The sequence below is a fragment of the Camelina sativa genome, chromosome 13 (assembly GCF_000633955.1).
Source record: "Camelina sativa cultivar DH55 chromosome 13, Cs, whole genome shotgun sequence".
Taxonomy (NCBI): domain Eukaryota; kingdom Viridiplantae; phylum Streptophyta; class Magnoliopsida; order Brassicales; family Brassicaceae; genus Camelina; species Camelina sativa.
Window position 1 is genome coordinate 7,976,676 of NC_025697.1, and position 16,830 is coordinate 7,993,505.

The 16,830-nt window shown below is 36.2% G+C and overlaps 4 protein-coding genes across 7 annotated transcripts; 1 reads left to right on the plus strand and 3 right to left on the minus strand.

The window, feature by feature from the left end:
• On the minus strand, positions 110–825 carry LOC104735896 (40S ribosomal protein S16-3-like). Its single transcript, XM_010455771.2, has one exon. It carries the CDS (start codon positions 752–754, stop codon positions 314–316), a length of 441 nt encoding a protein of 146 aa, XP_010454073.1. The 5' UTR covers positions 755–825; the 3' UTR covers positions 110–313.
• On the plus strand, positions 909–2,753 carry LOC104735897 (pentatricopeptide repeat-containing protein At5g18390, mitochondrial-like). Of its 2 annotated transcripts, none has more exons than XM_010455773.2 (2): positions 909–2,059; positions 2,293–2,753. In XM_010455773.2, the coding sequence occupies exons 1-2, from the start codon at positions 1,006–1,008 to the stop codon at positions 2,622–2,624; spliced, it is 1,386 nt and encodes a 461-aa protein (XP_010454075.1). In that variant the 5' UTR covers positions 909–1,005; the 3' UTR covers positions 2,625–2,753. The 2 variants fall into 2 exon arrangements, with proteins under 2 accessions (XP_010454075.1, XP_010454076.1); XM_010455774.2 differs by having other exon boundaries at positions 909–1,855; positions 2,089–2,753.
• On the minus strand, positions 3,045–5,301 carry LOC104735898 (anamorsin homolog). Of its 3 annotated transcripts, none has more exons than XM_010455775.2 (8): positions 5,124–5,301; positions 4,772–4,910; positions 4,352–4,518; positions 4,172–4,267; positions 3,785–3,944; positions 3,569–3,699; positions 3,408–3,482; positions 3,045–3,310 (listed from the first exon to the last, which is right to left on the minus strand). In XM_010455775.2, exons 1-8 carry the CDS (start codon positions 5,124–5,126, stop codon positions 3,272–3,274), a joined length of 810 nt encoding a protein of 269 aa, XP_010454077.1. In that variant the 5' UTR covers positions 5,127–5,301; the 3' UTR covers positions 3,045–3,271. The 3 variants fall into 3 exon arrangements, with proteins under 3 accessions (XP_010454077.1, XP_010454078.1, XP_019090358.1); XM_010455776.2 differs by having other exon boundaries at positions 5,247–5,281; XM_019234813.1 differs by having other exon boundaries at positions 4,772–4,912; positions 5,251–5,279.
• LOC104735899 (protein PIR-like) lies at positions 7,990–16,396 on the minus strand. The gene is made up of 31 exons (XM_010455777.2): positions 16,210–16,396; positions 16,050–16,121; positions 15,679–15,751; positions 15,521–15,585; positions 15,299–15,376; positions 14,849–14,968; positions 14,690–14,760; positions 14,499–14,591; positions 14,245–14,314; positions 14,099–14,163; positions 13,756–13,951; positions 13,492–13,643; positions 13,295–13,388; positions 12,996–13,205; positions 12,720–12,931; positions 12,473–12,617; positions 12,218–12,386; positions 12,050–12,126; positions 11,791–11,961; positions 11,603–11,679; positions 10,789–10,891; positions 10,495–10,614; positions 10,258–10,401; positions 10,033–10,176; positions 9,749–9,892; positions 9,563–9,650; positions 9,349–9,476; positions 9,054–9,258; positions 8,788–8,960; positions 8,492–8,698; positions 7,990–8,407 (listed from the first exon to the last, which is right to left on the minus strand). Exons 2-31 carry the CDS (start codon positions 16,101–16,103, stop codon positions 8,207–8,209), a joined length of 3,849 nt encoding a protein of 1,282 aa, XP_010454079.1. The 5' UTR covers positions 16,104–16,121; positions 16,210–16,396; the 3' UTR covers positions 7,990–8,206.

The window sequence follows — 16,830 nt, forward strand, 5'->3', positions numbered from 1 at the left end:
TAAACCCAACGAGACCTAATATATCAACGCAAATGGGAGATTATAATGAGTGATTAACCTAACCTTTGATCGAGAACAATGCAAATGCCATACATTTCAGGACAAGACATGAGTTTATAACCAAAATTAAAGATAAGAACTTTCAGATAACAAACGAGTGAACATAGCAAAACATAAGTTTCATGGAGAATCACCATTATCCAAAAAAGCATAATAAAACTGAAATTATAAAATCTAAGAGTCTCATATCACAAGTCCATACTCCAAAAACATTCGAAATTGAAGAACAAAACAAAACAAACCAGCTTTGTTTTTAACGGTAACTCTTCTGGAAACGAGCACGAGCACCACGACCTCCAAACTTCTTCGGCTCACACCTCCTCGGATCCGCCACAAGCAGAGTCCTGTCGTACCTCACCAAGATATCCTTAATCTCCTTTTTCGATTGCTCATCCACGTACTTCTGGTAGAACGCGACGAGAGCCTTGGCGATACTCTGACGGATGGCGTACACCTGGGAAGTGTGACCACCACCGTTGACACGGATCCTCATGTCCACACCAGCGAAACGGTGCTTTCCGAGGAGAAGCACTGGCTCGAACACCTTGAATCTGAGGATCTCAGGCTGGAAAAGCTCGATTGGGCAACCGTTGAGCTTGATCAAACCAGATCCACGCTTGCAGTGGGTGACTGCCACTGCGGTCTTCTTCCTTCCGAAGCATTGCACAGATTCAACAGCTGGTTGAGTCGCCATGGTTACGGTTTCTCTCCTTCTCCTTCGTCTGCCGCTACAAAGAAACCTAAAGCAGAGAGTGGGAGCTGAAATGATAATTTTAGGGTTTTAACTTATCAAACTAGGGCATCCTCTCTAAAACGCACCGTTTTGTTTAAACTCTTCAATAAATAAGTAAAAAATAATAATTAAAATTAAAAATTCCACGTCACTTGTTTACTACTGTCTTCTCTCTCAGCTCGCCTCATCGGAGAGATTGTCCCGGTGAGAACATGTTTCTCCTCCGGCGTAACACCGGCGGAAGACTCTTCTCGATCTTCACCAACGATCTCAGAGGTTCTATTGAGTCTAGTATTCGTCATTTCAACAGTCTCGAGCCTTTGCAAAGCTCTGATTCGAATCCAACAAAAGGCGATTACTTCGCAGCGATCAACCACGTTGTCAACATCGTCCGCCGAGAGATTCACCCGGAGAGATCTCTGAATCGTCTCCGTCTCCCTGTAACCTCAGAGTTCGTGTTCAGAGTCCTCCGCGCCACTTCTCGTTCCGCCAACGATTCTCTCCGTTTCTTCAATTGGGCTCGATCAAGCCCTAATTACACACCAACGTCTATGGAATACGAACAGCTTGCGAAATCATTAGCTTCACATAAAAAATACGAATCGATGTGGAAGATTCTCAAACAGATGAAGGATTTGTCTCTCGACATCTCCGGTGAGACTCTCTGTTTCATCATTGAGCAATACGGTAAGAACGGTCATGTAGATCAAGCTGTGGAGCTTTTCAATGGTGTCCCTAAGACTCTCGGATGTAAACAAACCGTTGATGTTTACAATTCGTTGCTTCATGCGCTTTGTGATGTGAAGATGTTCCATGGCGCTTACGCTTTGATTCGGAGAATGATAAGGAAAGGTCTCAAGCCAGATAAGCGGACATACGCGATCTTGGTTAACGGATGGTGTTCCGCGGGGAAGATGAAGGAGGCTCAAGAGTTTCTTGATGAGATGAGTAGGAAAGGGTTTAATCCACCGGCTCGTGGCCGTGATTTGCTTATTGAAGGATTGTTAAATGCTGGTTACTTGGAATCTGCTAAAGAGATGGTGAGTAAGATGACCAAAGGAGGTTTTGTTCTTGATATTCAAACTTTCAATACTCTTATTGAAGCTATAACTAAATCAGGGGAAGTTGAGTTTTGCATTGAGATGTATTATACTGCTTCCAAGTTAGGTCTTTGTGTAGATATCGACACTTACAAGACACTTATACCTGCTGTTTCGAAGATTGGGAAGATTGATGAAGCGTTTCGGTTGTTGAACAATTGTGTGGNGAGATGGTGAGTAAGATGACCAAAGGAGGTTTTGTTCCTGATATTCAAACTTTCAATACTCTTATTGAAGCTATAACTAAATCAGGGGAAGTTGAGTTTTGCATTGAGATGTATTATACTGCTTCCAAGTTAGGTCTTTGTGTAGATATCGACACTTACAAGACACTTATACCTGCTGTTTCGAAGATTGGGAAGATTGATGAAGCGTTTCGGTTGTTGAACAATTGTGTGGAAGATGGGCATAAGCCGTTTCCGAGTTTGTATGCTCCGATCATTAAGGGGATGTGTAGGAATGGGATGTTTGATGATGCCTTTAGCTTTTTCAGTGACATGAAGGTGAAGGCTCATCCGCCTAACAGGCCGGTTTACACAATGCTTATTACAATGTGTGGTCGTGGTGGGAAATTTGTGGATGCGGCTAATTTCTTGGTTGAGATGACTGAGATGGGTTTGGTTCCGATATCACGGTGCTTTGATATGGTTACTGATGGGTTGAAGAATAGCGGGAAGCATGATTTGGCTATGCGAATAGAGCAGTTGGAAGTTCAGCTTAGAGGAGTTTGATAGTGCTAGACTTAGAAAGGCTTTTGAGGTCTCTCCTAAACGTACTCTGATACTTGGGAGTTGGGATTCTACAGACTAGTTTTGTTGTACTGTTGTTTTTAGTTCTATATGTCAGATCATTACTACGTATTGCTCTTTTCCGACAGATACTACTACCGAAGAATGAACAACAGAACTCACATTACTAAAGAAAGAGTGATGCTTTCAGACAACACAACCTCATTGATTCGTTTGTTCCACAGATTACAAATTGATTCGTTTGTTCCACAGATTACAAATTTCACTCACCACTCTCACTTAGCTTTTGTATCATAACCGACAAATCTTTACTCTTTAGCAAAATATCTATTTTCACAGTTAGAAATAACTAAAGCAGCGTTTGCATCCAAGCTAGACTGAAAGAAACTTGCAACACTAAAGTACAAGCCACAAATAATTATTTAACCAAATGCAAAACTGTTCTTCGTTAGTACCAAGGTTTGTGCTTTATGGGCAACACCAACAATTTTTCTATAAGCCTTTAGAGCCAGAAAATAAAAGAAGTAGCAACAAACAAATTATACGAAAGGATACGAAGTAAATAATGATACTACTCTGCCATTAGCAAAAGGTTTTGGCCTCGGTATGAAGATACACCTTTCACATGCTTATATGTCCGCTTCAAGGAAGTTTCGAGATAGGGTTACCTAAAGAGGAAGATAAAGTTACATAAATAAAGTGTATTCTTAAAAGGATTTTACTAGACTTTACAATGGTGATAGATATGAAGGAAGGGTCAGTTACCTTCTCGCCTAATTTGAAGGCTGGCAGACCCTTGTAAGGGCATGTACCGCAGCGGAAGGCGTCACCGAGCCCACACTGAAAGAATTGTTTAAAAATAATCTCAGTCTTGTGGAACCAAAAATCCAATGCATACAGAGAAAGAGATGAGTAAAGAGGCTTACACTGCCACATGATGACTGTGGATTCTCGATTTGATCCTCTGTGAGACCCAGCTTCACAGCTTTCTCCTCAATCTCAGCTCTACCACAGACGCAGTTCTTGCAAGCTTTTTTGGTGGTCGCACAACCGCTGGCTGCAAAAATGTGAAGATCATGTGGTTATCTTAAACACAAGGGATGAACAAGGATAATAAAGATCATGTGGTTGTCTTTAATTACCAACAGGAAGCTGTGGTTTCTTCAAGTCCTCCTCTGTTAAAAGAGAATCTTCATCAATAAGATCCAAGTCATCATCTAGATTAACCTTCAAGAGCACTTTTGCTGGCTTCTTGAGAGCAAATGATGAACCAATCTTCCAAGAAGGTTTCTTTGCCTTAATCTGCATTGGACAACATGTTTCTCTGTTATATGGATGAGCAAAAGTGAGAGCATATATCTAAGTTTGACAGATAAGTAGAATGAAGATCTTTCATCCTTCATGCTTAAGGCCTAGAATAAGCCTGAACCCAAAAAGCAAGCTCTTATTCATATTTTCGGGAGCGAAGAAACGTTTCCTCATACTAAAAGAAAGAGGAGAAGAGAGACAAGACGTGTAAAACTGCTCACCCCAAAGGATAAACTGAACGTAGACAACTTAATTGATTTCAAATCGAGACACTGTGGCTCCAGAAAACCAGCCAACGTAACTCTCCTTTGAATGGTCTGCAAGGAAGATGCCATAAGATTAATCAATAAGAAATCAAATAAAAACCCCATTACATAAACTAGTAGATACACGAAACAAACCTGTTGCATATCTTCCACTTGACCCTCCAAATTCTTGCACACAAAAACTGTGCCACCAGGCTTCAAGATTCTCGAGAACTCACCACATATTTTGTCACTGGGAAAATCAGATGTTTTGGAAATGGCTAAAACAGCGTCCACTGAGGAAGAATCCAAAGGAAACTGATCTGCAAAATCATCAATAGTCCAAAACATAATGAGAAGTAGACACTAACGAATACCTCAACCTCAACATGTCTACAAGAGTTCTCACCCAAAAAAACCCCAATCTATTTGCCTTAAAACTGCCCACCTCTCGACAATACAGACACAAATCTTCCTATCTACTAATATTCCAGACCTAACTATTACAAGCTTAACTAAGCAGTCTTCATAATCTGAGCAGTAAAACCAAACAAGCAGGAGAATAAAGGGATTTACTAATTGTGGATGCTTGAGTAACAATCAGAGGATCAAAACGCTCATTTCCAAGCTGTGCCATAATAGTTAGAACAGAGCTAACTGGCAACACAACATCATCCGTCACAGCCAAAACAGTTTTCTGATTAGCCATCGAATCCTACAAGAACACAAAAAAAAAACCCCCAAATCATTAAAAAGGACTAAACTTTGATTGTGTTTTACAACGTAAGATGGGAATTTAGTTCCGGTAAAAAACTCTTATGACATGCACATATGAATCAAAGAGCAACAAATTCATCGATTCACGCAATCAACTACTAAGGATATTAAAAAAATTGAGAGATTGATGATAACAGAAACCTAAACTCACCATATTGGGGAAAAATGTCTGTAAAAAAACCTAGCGAGCGAGATACTCAAAAACCCTAGAAATTATCTCTCTTGTAAATTCTTTTTGCCTTGAAAAGAGAAATCAAAATCAAATCTTTCTCACCTTCTCTCTCTCTCTCTCCCTGGCTCGCTCTTTTATATATTTTTCGCCGACTCTACTTTTGCTTTATTTCTTGTTTTCTTGGTTCTTCTTCTATAAACGCGGTTTGGTCAAACCGGGTTTACGATTTTATGCAAGTCGGTCCACGATTGAATAGTTTGTAGAGGATATTTATCAGAAATTAAAAAAAAATAACTAATAATAGTTTTATTTTCTTATAGTATTTAACTATTTGGTAACAGTTAATTTTTTTTTGGGTGTGTTAAAGAACTATTTTGTAACATGTAAAAAGGTATAGATATATGACAACTATCTCACTCATCTCCAATAGCTTTCTTTGTAACTGCTGCGACTAGGGGTGTCAAGTTGGTTACCCAAACCAACCTATAACCATAGATATTTAGTATTTAATGGATAATGAATCAACTCAGCTCGTCAGCTCATTAAAGCAAATGGTTTGGACTTTGGATTAACCCACAACTCATTTAGCTCAATGGATTAATATTCATTTTACACCTAATTTTATAAAGTCATCAAAGCTTGAAGTATAATCAAATCCATGAGACGTTTCTTACACAAAAGTACATAACTTTATTGATTACTAGAGAAACTCACTAAATAACACACTAAAACTCACTGAACAACACACTAAAAACTCACTTGTCATGGTTCTTAAGCTACGGTAGTTTGTAATATGCTAAACTCACTAAGCCATGGTTATTAGAGAACAACAGAGATGATACTAAACCTGAATTAAGCAGAAACATCTACAGAGTACAGATCAATCCACACAAATACATAAGCTAATCCAAAAAAAAACCCAATAGAAGAACCCCGAATACAATTGGATTCAAAGCCTTCAATAGAATTCAAACGTTCCAACAAGAGATTAGAGATCAAACAAACCCAATAGAAGAAGACACAAAATCAAACAAAACAAATAAGAGAAGCAAAAATTTAGGGAAACCCAGATATTTGAGTGATTCAATACCAGAAGATTGAGTCCCAGATGATCGAATAAGAAGGGGGAGAACGGAGAAGCTTGAGTCTGTGTCCGTCGAAGAAGAAGAAGAAGAAGTTTGAAATCGAGGACTCGACGAAGAAGAAGACTTTTTTATTAAAGCTTCTATAGAAAGGAAAAAAATATCTTATATAATAAAAGAAGACTTTATTCTAAAATTTTCAATTTGACATCTGACACCAAAAGAGTTATGTAAAAAAAAAACAATTGGAATCCAAGTAATATATATTATAACATGTTCAATTTTTCTTATACTTTTTTAATTATAATTTCCAATAATAATTTTCTATTTTATTTCTTCACTTTAATAAAAATAATTCCCATAATATAATTATTAATTTGTTTTGTAATTTCATTCTAATTATAATAAACTAAAGTATATTTTAATATAGAATTTCTTCTAAAACTTTCTTCTAAAATTCACCTAAAGAGTTAACATCTGTAAAAAAAAACAACTTGAAACAAAGTAATAAATTATAAGATAGTCAATGTTTCTTCTACTTTTTAATCATAATTTCCAGTAATAATTTTATGTTTTATTTCTTCAGTTTAATAGAAATAATTCACATAATATAATTATTAATTTATTTTGTAATTTCATTCTAATTATAATAAAATAAACTATATTTTAATATATAGAATTTATGAATATTTATAGAGAGATACTGAATACATATTTCGTTTTAAAAGTGAACAAAATATATATTTAAAATTACAATTTGATTAAGATGAAGTTCCTGTCATATATTTATATTTATAGTAATTTAAATTTTTTATATTTAAACCAAAAAAATCAGTTCTTTATTCACAATAAATTGATGTTTATGAATTTTTCACATATTTTATTAACTTACATATTCTATCAAATATTTTGTAACTTCATATCCATATTTTAAGACATTAAATTTTATTTATTTGCAATTATTTATTTTTGTTTATGTTATGCTTTTCACCTCCATAGTATTTATAGCATTCTAATGAACGATTAATGATAATTAAAAATAGAATAAATAATAAAAGACATTAATATTTAATTATTATATTTTTGTAATTCTTATATACTTTATGTAAGAGTTCAACATGTATGTAGCATATGCTATTATGTTTATAAAAAGTTTAACATGTGTGTATGATATATATATGTAAGATATGATATAGATATATATATATATATATATATATGTGATATTTTGTTTTAAAATATGATGAAATATTTAAATTTTCTATCATCTAAATTGTTCTTAATTTTTTTTGGGATATTAGTACTACATATATTATTCATATATTGTGAACATCAAGATGTATAGTCTTACTTTCATTCTAAAATTTGTGTACAAGTTTTGAAAGATACTTAATTTAAAAACAATATTTATGTAATATAAACTATTAAATAATTAATTTATTCAATAAGTTACTAAATTCATTTAAAAGTATATAATTATATTTTGATATATTAATTTACGCATACACTAGTTTGATATAAAATGAGGACAACTACATAATTTTTGTTTTAGTCCCTTACCTAATTTTTGTTTCGTTATATTTTTTTAACAAATAAGATTTTAATTTAATCGTTTAATATTTTTCTACCTAACTTGTAGAAAACCCTAGTACAAAAGTTGGAAGAGATGATTCTTTTTGTCTTGAGTGCCATTATCAATTGTATTGTATGAGAAGGTTGAAATATATGATTCGTAGCTGTAAAGACTTTGTTTGTCACTGTCATACCCAATTTGATCATTATTATTAATAACTAACCTTGGAAGGTAGGATCTCCGTATGAGTTTATCTTCAGTAACAAACAAACAGACAAACAAAAAACAACTGATACACACAAACGTTTTCCCAGGTTACTTTGTTCGGAAAGAAAGGTGCAAACATTGTAACTATGAGAAAAAAAAATAATAATAACACTCTGGTTCTACTACACAAACACATGGCATCAGCCAACGGTACCTTTCTGAGGTAGAGTCTCGAAAGCAGATACAGTATTCTCAAACCTGACACGTGGGAGCGGCGCGCCGCTCTGTTTGATAGCACAAGCCGTTTTGTCTTCTAGGGGACAACGAGCTTTAAGCATAGAGAAGACGTGATTATTCAGCCTCCGAGCTTTCTTCATCCCTTCCAACAAACCTTCCCATCCCTTTCGTACACATTAGAAAAAAGATGTTCAGATGGGAGAATGAGAGGATTCAACACATGAGAGGCTGGAGAAAGGAAAATCTACCTGATGGATCTGAGGATTCCTATGAGTATGTGAAGCAGAGACAGTTTCAACCTCAGAGACATTGAGTACTTGGTACGAGAAATCAAACAACTCAAAGTGAAGTTGCTGGCCGAGCAAGTATATAATGGTGCAACCACCCCAAGCTATCGAGTCACCAAGCACTTCATATTGAGCTGACTGTGGAGCTGTTACCTCCTCCAGATATCCCTGAGTTCATTGCAAACTATATATAAGAAGAAATTGAGAAGAGAGATGAATGTTGTGGCTGTTAAAAGAAGATTTTTTAGATGGCTTACAATCTGCAGACCACCGTATATACGGTAAAAATCCTTTGAAGTTGTGATATCAATGAAGCCTGTCTTTGGAGGAGCACTCCATTTACTACAATATTTGTCGAGTGACGCACTTGTGAATGCAAGTGTGTATTCAAGAACGCTTCCACCGTTCATGTTCGCCTTATACAAAAGATCTGCACATATAATACAAGACCAAAAAGATTAAAATTCTGTCACAGAAAAAGAGTAAAGAAGAAACTGGTGATTGACTACAACTCTTAATTAACCTGCAGCTTCTGCCTGTTTGGACATAGTGTAGAACGCTGCTGGATTAAGACAACCGGGACTTGACACAACTGCAGAAGTTGCTGACTTTAAGAGATTGACAAGAGGGCTTTCACCGTCTTGAGCATTAACTATCTGTCCTTCAGCACCCGGGATTAATCCCAACCATGGAGCTGTTTGCATGAAACGCTTTGTGTCTATCTCTCTCTGTGTAAATATAGTATTATATACATTTGTTAGACTAAATCACAAGAATTTTTGGCTTTATATCTTTACAATCTGTCAGATAGGACTGACCAATACGATATCGAGAAGTCCCATTGTATATATAACACTTCCAATTTCCTTTATTCCTCGTAGAACTTCTGACTTGAGTTCTGACTTACTGCCCCAGTTTAGTTGCTCTCGTATAAGCTTCATACAACCTTTAAATGAAACACCGAAAGGCATCAGTAAATAAAACATCACAGAAAATCACAACACATCAAGAATACTGCAACTGGGCATTAACCTGTAACACCACCATCAAAAGAAAGCAATCCAATAGACCTGGGCATTGCTTCTTGCAATCCAGAGATCATTGGCTCAAGTGTAGTTATCTGAAAGTTTAAGACAAAAGAACTATTTTAGCTGGTTCCTTTGTATAATTAGTACCTAGACAAAAGAAAAATAAATGGTACAAAAAGTGCAAATATACCTTATTTGATATATGGTCCAGCAAAGCTCTTATTAGCCAAGGCAATGATCTGGATCCAAGAAGTTTAACTATGGAAAATAAATGTGGTATCCCAAAAAATCCACTATGCAATCGTGCAAAACTTTGATGAGCTGCATTTAAGTCCTACCAGAGAAACAAAAAAGCATGACAACAAAAATATAAAATGAGACCAAAGACACTACGGAGGTAACCACAAAATGGGTCTATAAGATTGTTTCTGAACAAATTAAAAGAAGAAATGGCGTAAGACATTTGCTCCTTACTTGAGTACCACAATAGAAACTAGGCTTAGCCGAAGGCACTGATGGTTTCTGAGTAGGAGGAACTTTCGATGAACGGACAAATCGCTGTGTGGTATTGCAAAGAATGAAGTTTGGTAGGAAATCACTCTGCATCTCTGACCAGATCTAGAAGAAAACAAAAAAACCAGAGATTGAGAGAAAAGGTGGGAAAAATTAGATTCAGGACTAATAAGTTGTATGGCTGACCTGTGTAGCAAGTCGACTTGAAAATGAGACAAGAGAAATGTTTTCTTGCATTTCATTCAACATGAGGCTGAAAGGATCTATGGAAAGATCTTGTGAAAGCAATTCATGCGAGTGCTTTAGGATATCTATCAGCTTCTCCAATTCCTGCAATTGAAGAGAGCATCCACTTTTGTACATTGCAAAAGAAATGGTAATATATACAGAATCTAGAAAATGAAAAAAAAAAATCAAACTTACCACTACAGCACATAGATCCTGAGACTCAAAACGGTCAAAAAGAAACTCCAGGTTCTCTCTAAAGATTTTATTCATCCTTTGAGCGATCAAACTTCTTAAATTAATTGTTCTACCAAGTATCTGAATGTCACAAAAAAAATTCAGTAAGAAGATTTTATAAACATGCCAAGCCGCACATAATGATAACCACTGCTTGAAACATAATTTTAATCCTATGGTAGGTCATAACAATGGAGCTAAAGATTCAACAAATTATGACTTTCTATATACCAGAAGAGTAGTATTATTATTTACCTTTACTTTTGTCATTTTAAATAACGCAGTAAACCTCACAGGCTGGATGGAGAACTTTTCACCATTGTCCAACGCAAAGAGAAATGATGGATCAAGAAGCTCACTGTTGAACTCAACAATTGATGATAAAAGGGTTTAGCTCTTCATTAGTTAACGAAGGGATTGAATATATCAAAAACCATGTAATTAGGTACCTCGCTGACCAACTCTTGTAATATGTGAATATAGACTCCGAAAGCCTTGAAACAAATATATCAAAACCATGGTCCACCTACAAAAAGAAGACAGGATATAAGAAACGATAATTTTGTTCAAGGAACCTTTTCATTCAAGAAGCCCTATAGGTTTATAGCTGTTGAGATCGGAATTGAACTGTAGTTACCTCAGCTTCAATTTCATCATAGAGAAATCTCTGCCTCAGAACAACCAGAGCTTGTTGAGCTGAGTCATTATAAATGTCAAAAGGCAGCAGAACACTCTCAAGAAGGCCTGAATTCTGGGCTTCCAGAATGTAGTCTATCAACATCCATGGTAGTGAACACTCAATCGGGAACTGCAGAAGTGAACGTATAACAATTTGTAAGATCAAGTCAGGGCTGATGTGAAAACAAAATAAAGTTATATTTCGTATTGCTGCATACCTGAATAACACGTGAAGACTCCAGGTAAAATTCCNTTTCACCATTGTCCAACGCAAAGAGAAATGATGGATCAAGAAGCTCACTGTTGAACTCAACAATTGATGATAAAAGGGTTTAGCTCTTCATTAGTTAACGAAGGGATTGAATATATCAAAAACCATGTAATTAGGTACCTCGCTGACCAACTCTTGTAATATGTGAATATAGACTCCGAAAGCCTTGAAACAAATATATCAAAACCATGGTCCACCTACAAAAAGAAGACAGGATATAAGAAACGATAATTTTGTTCAAGGAACCTTTTCATTCAAGAAGCCCTATAGGTTTATAGCTGTTGAGATCGGAATTGAACTCTAGTTACCTCAGCTTCAATTTCATCATAGAGAAATCTCTGCCTCAGAACAACCAGAGCTTGTTGAGCTGAGTCATTATAAATGTCAAAAGGCAGCAGAACACTCTCAAGAAGGCCTGAATTCTGGGCTTCCAGAATGTAGTCTATCAACATCCATGGTAGTGAACACTCAATCGGGAACTGCAGAAGTGAACGTATAACAATTTGTAAGATCAAGTCAGGGCTGATGTGAAAACAAAATAAAGTTATATTTCGTATTGCTGCATACCTGAATAACACGTGAAGACTCCAGGTAAAATTCCCTAAACCACAGGAACCCCAGATCAGTCAGAATCCCAATACTTGCTGCAGCCATCATAAATTGAAGTTGAGGAGTCACAAAGTTATTGATATGGCTCAAGTAACTAACCAAAAAGACATTAAGCATGTGGGTTACCCGAGTAATCTAATATGTGCAAGAAAAAGCTGAGCTTGTAAAAGAAAGTTTCTAATTGCTTCAAGTCATTAACAGGAATCTCAGAGCCATTATTTCCAAAGAATCCCCCTGGCCTCCTCAGATTTCCACCAGAGACAACCTCATAAATCAGAAACTGCAAGCAATGCACCTAAAAGAACAAAGCAGCTATAGGTTCAAGTACAGGGTCTTACCATCTGTTGTTGTACCTTAAATAATCATGAAATGGACCCAAACCTGTGCTGCTGTTGGGGCAACTGGCCTTGGATAAAAGAAATTCGATCTGCTTTCATCACTTCCATGTTGTGAAGATGGAATCTCATGTTCGGGCCTGGTATTTGCCATCCAATCAGCTGAGAGTGTCCGCATATCAGAAAGAATCCTGAAATGCAATCATACATATGATACAGTTAACAATATGGAAAGCTCAAGTTTAAGGGGATGTGACTTGAAATAGAAAGAAAATAAAGGAAAACTAATTCACCTTGAGAGATCTTTCTTCTTTCGGAAGGTGGTACGCAACATTGTAGCTAATGTGTTCTGTACAAAATCCTGAACTTCGGCATGTATTGTCTCCCATAAAGCATCTGCAACTAATGTGTCACAGCGCTGCAGCATCGATCCTACACTCTTTATATAGCCAACAAGTTCGACCAAGGCTTTCCTTTCTTCTGTAGTATAATTATACCTCACCACCTATTAAAAAGTATCAAAAACTTGTTACCATAAAAACTTTTCAGAAATTTATCACAAGTATTACCTTCTCGTAATCAGAGTATGATCCGGAGGCTTCCGGAGTCTCTCCTGCATCCCTACATGGGCGAGAGAATTTCCAAGCACATTGCTCCCAAATGCGCGCTGTCCATCTACTTAACAGTTGGAAGCCTTCAACAACCATATCGTACATATTTCCTTTGACCTCTCTGCACCATTCAGTATATGCTCCATCGTTTGACTTCAACAGCAATAACTGCATGAAAGCAAGTGAGAACAACATCCTAGAGACTCTAGATAAGAACACGAAAATTGATGCTGAAGGGATTGAAATAGCCTGAGAACCTGATTCATGGATGATGCAAATCGGATTGTGAAATCATCGTGCTCAGCGCGAAGAGCTCCAATGTGATTGACTATCAGATAGTGTCTCTGATATGTAAAATATGTTAAGGCTAGCAATATTCACAGCATGTGTACAGTTTACAATAATCCAGATAATACTTAATTAGGCACGAAACAGTGAAAATATTAAAGGATATTCTAGCGCTTCACGTGGAGGGAGCTCATGAGGTGCTGGAAGAGTCAGAAGGCGAGTCTGTGATGAAAACTTTTGAAAGTATACCGACAATTCTTTTAAAATTGCAGCAGGAGAAAGATGGAGATCTGGAAACGCAGCAATGACAGGATCATTCTGATAACCATAAGAACACAACAAATATGTCAATTAGCGAGTTGGAAAAAGGCTTTGAGGTATATTGGCTATGAATAAAAAACTTAAACAGGTATTAGATGAATTTTCATACCTTGAAAATGTTGATCAATCTGTTCAGTGTTACCCTCTTGTACAAAGCCTCGGTATCTTTCTCAGATGGTGTTGCTAGGACAACAAGAACCGGTAAAACTCGAAGAAGAATATAACGCTCAGGAAAAAGTAGTGCAAAATCCAACTCCAGAGACTCCACGATGAAGACTATGAGAACTTGGAGAATATCTTCCACACTGATATTGCTTTAAGGAATCCAAAAGCTTGAAGTATAGTCAAATAGCACAAGGGACTTGGGCAGCATGTGTATCTCAAATAGAGAAACCCATAATAATGTCTTTAACAGCCACACGATGGTGATACATGTCTGGAAAAAAGGATACTTGTTTACACGGAACATCTCAACATGCAGGTTCAGTAAAATAGCCCATCGTGTACTCAGGAAAATCTGCATACATAAGAAATCACATTTTCATTTACAACAATTCAGGGATTAAGAAATGATTGCAAATACAAGACATGCAAACACCTGTAAGTCATCTAACTCTTCTCTCATTGTATCTGTATCTTGCCACTGCGCACTGACTTGAGTGAATGTTCTGAAAAGAGTGAAACTATCTTCAGAACAGAAGCTTAAAAAAAAAAGTTCTAGGAAACTAATTCAACTCTTAAAGAAGTCTTTAATAGATGAAATGATTGGTACCAACCATAGATCTACCTACATTGAAGTGTCCAATTTGTAGAAAAATTAGAAAGGAAAGGTAAACGTATTATATCTTTCACCTCTTGTACCAAGAGAAATCATTAGGAATGCTAGCTTTAGCATTTTTAAGATGATCCAGCTGAACCAAGACGTCAAGCAACTTTAGCATCGACCTATATTAGGTAAAATCATAGTTAAATTCTATTACCGAGGAGCGTTAATCATCGGAGTATCTATACAAAACATCAAAGAAAAAAAAATGAGAACCCACCAAAGATGAGTGACTGTGGGGCCATTGATGCGTCGTTCAGGTCTGGAAAACCGCTGCATGTCAGCAGCTAACTGCACAGATATAGAGCATATATCCACATTATTTCTGATACAGGAATTGAAATAAAACGAGTTGGACGAGGAAAGGTATACACCGCACTTTAGCTGAAGCCGACGATTGCCATCTCTGAATTTCGCGTAAACGACTCATTTCTAAGTCCAAAACCTGATATGTTTCTAGATACAAATCCGCTTGACTATGCTTCATAGATTCGGGAAGCTGCATGTATATTATTAATAAGAAAGTTATGTATATTATGGAAGAGATATACACAAGTAGACCCAGCAGCAGGTACCATATTGGATCTTATTTCAGTAATTTGACTAATTTCTATCATTCAGTATTATTTATACAGAGAAAGTAGTTGTTCTTGCTTTTCTTTTTGCATATACTTTGTAGTTCAAAAGATATTCTCACATAGTTGCTACGACGGTTCAAATACCATGAATGAAGAACTATAAATAGCATAATTCTCAAAGTTACTTTCAATCAAGTAAAATGTCTAAAAGTAGACAAGCAATGAGGTACAATAATAGATTTTGCGAGGACCTGAGGTAGTGCTTTAACACAACTTCTATATGTGTATAGAATTGACGCCATCTCTTTTCCTTCTTGAATAAGTGTATTCTGCATACAATTGGTCGAAAACTTGCTTGAAATATAATAAGATCACACCCGCTAAGAAAAGATTATTAACATGAACATAACCCATTAAAACAAAAATATTAGTCAGTCTTTATAAGATGAAGCAAATGAAGAAGAATCATATACCAGCTGGTTAAGAGCTTTTGTGTCTTCTGAGAGAGACAACCGGTATGCTGCAACATCACTATACTCTACATAATTATCAAAAAAATTAAAAAAAAAAACAATCTTGATTAATTGGCTTTTTATGGTAAAAGAATGACAAGAGAAGTAAAGAAGCATACCAATGGGACTATCAGTAGCTGCTCTTTCAGCTGAAACCATCACAGCAGGTCCTTGGACTTCTGGTTGCTCATCCTATTAACAAAATTCAAAAATGATTCAAGAAAATTCGCTACAGTGACTTCAAATTTTACAAGAAGATAGTCAAGTCTTGAGCATTATCATTGAAACCTATTTATTTTACAGCTAACAAGGCAAAAGATCCGCAGACAAAAATAGGCGAGACATGAAAATAATTTATCAACAAGTCCTCTCATTTCTAGTCAAAATCTTCTGAAATTGAACCCCAGAACGAGAAATTGTAGTCAAAAATGATCCAGAAACCCCCCCACAATTTTCTAAATTTAACCAAAAACTTAAACATCGGAGTTACCTCTAAGGAGAATGTGGAAAGAGCTGCGATTGCTTCCTCTACAGGAACCGCCATTGTCTTCTATTGACACACCTAGAAAGATCAAAGAAGAAGAAGAAGAAGCAATTATAGCAACATTGGGGCGACTAAAGGAGAAAGCTTTCAACTTTGCGTTTCTTACCCAACAACACGACAATGGAGAGGAGAAGGGAGCTGCTTCTCTACTTCAACCCAATTAATTCGGCTTTTGTTCTCTGATTCCTTATGGACCCAGATCGAGATTTTTGCTATTACTCTGTCTCTACCAAAATTTTCGCAATGTTTGAAGCTTTCATTTTTTTTTTCTTCTAACCAAATTTTTTCTTTTTGGGTCCTCGTTTGTATTTGTATTTTCAACCTTTTTAAGTTTTTTTTTTTTTTTTTTTTAATACATACTAGTATTAAAAGTATTTTACTAAATAGAGTCTGGTTTTGTCAAAATTAAGTTTCAAAGCTTTGAGACGAAGCATAACATTTGTGTCTTTTCTATGAAGCAAACTTGATTAGAGGCCACAATCATTCTTTATACTCTCAAACTCAAACCATTTCTTTATGTTGGAAAACATAGTAATACGTGCATGTACTGTATGTAACAAACATATACAGTACACTGAGCATAACATAAAAAGTCACTTCGTAGGTAGAATCAAACAACAACTCCGGATCAGAAGTCAGAACCAGCAGTTGGTATTTATCGGTTTAAACCGTTCATGGTTAACAGCCTAGGGACTGGAAAGGAGTCACTCAAGGTCAAGGACATGCC